At 63.6% G+C, this 1,009-nt stretch overlaps 1 protein-coding gene across 1 annotated transcript in view; it reads left to right on the top strand.

Moving 5' to 3' along the window:
* The window catches only part of PAN2 (PAN2 poly(A) specific ribonuclease subunit), a gene marked incomplete at both ends in the record, with an annotated part of 10,293 nt that overhangs the window by 8,548 nt on the left and 736 nt on the right, over positions 1-1,009 (top strand). The window contains 4 exons of the mRNA XM_010287490.1: positions 75-134; positions 263-353; positions 432-589; positions 712-855. Coding sequence (XP_010285792.1) covers positions 75-134; positions 263-353; positions 432-589; positions 712-855 — 453 coding nt within the window. The remainder of the gene's footprint in view (positions 1-74; positions 135-262; positions 354-431; positions 590-711; positions 856-1,009) is intronic.

Here is a 1,009-nt window from a genome sequence, read left to right as displayed (position 1 = left end):
TCCCTGGTAACTGAGGAGTCATTGCATTTGCCTGGGGGGGGCCCCTAAGGCAGTGCCTGTGCCTCTGTCCCCAGGGAGTCACACACCAGCAGTGGTACCTCTTCAACGACTTCCTCATCGAGCCCGTGGACAAGGTGAGCACTCGGGGCCGTGCTCCAGCTGCCTGTCAAGGCGAGACCATGGCTGTGGGGACCCCATGGAGGGGCAGGAGCACCCCACCACATGCCGGGCTGCCCCTGCACTGTCCCCCCCTCCCCTGCAGTGTGAGGCGGTGCAGTTTGACATGAGCTGGAAGGTGCCAGCTATCCTCTACTACGTCCGGAGGAACCTCAACGCCAAGTACAACCTCGTCAGTGAGTGTCTGGGGTGGAAGTGGCTGTGTGGCCAGCAACGCCAGTTCGTGGCTGATCTCCCTTCCCCTTTTCCTGTAGTCAAGAACCCCATCGAAGCCAGCGTGCTGCTCGCAGAGGCCTCCCTGGCTCGCAAGCAGCGCAAGTGCCATGCCACCTTCATCCCCCTCATGTTGAGCGAGATGCCACAGGCAGGCGACCTCGTGGGACTGGATGCCGAGTTTGTCACGCTGAACGAGGTCAGACCTCCCCGTGGCAGGGGAAGGGGTGCCGGGGCACAGGCGCAGCCCCTCTGGGTGCGTCCAGTCCCTGGGGACTATGGGAGCTGTCGGTGACTGAGCGCTCCTCTCGCCTGGTGCAGGAGGAGGCCGAGCTGCGCAGCGACGGGACCAAATCCACCATCAAGCCCAGCCAGATGTCGGTGGCCAGGATCACATGTGTGCGTGGGCAGGGACCTAATGAGGGTGTCCCCTTCATTGATGACTACATCTCCACCCAAGAGCAGGTATGGGGCTCCCGCCTGGCCTTGTGCAGCTCCCCAGCCCCGCAGGGAGGACATGGACCCACTCTGCCTCCTGCTCCACGGAGGGGCACCCGCAATCATGACTGCACCCTCCTCGGGATGCTGGCATGAGACTTGGGGAGGGGGCAGACCCCTG

Source organism: Phaethon lepturus, unplaced genomic scaffold (genome assembly GCF_000687285.1).
Source record: "Phaethon lepturus isolate BGI_N335 unplaced genomic scaffold, ASM68728v1 scaffold44925, whole genome shotgun sequence".
NCBI classification, from domain to species: Eukaryota; Metazoa; Chordata; class Aves; order Phaethontiformes; family Phaethontidae; genus Phaethon; species Phaethon lepturus.
This window is presented reverse-complemented; position numbering and strand designations above follow the sequence as displayed.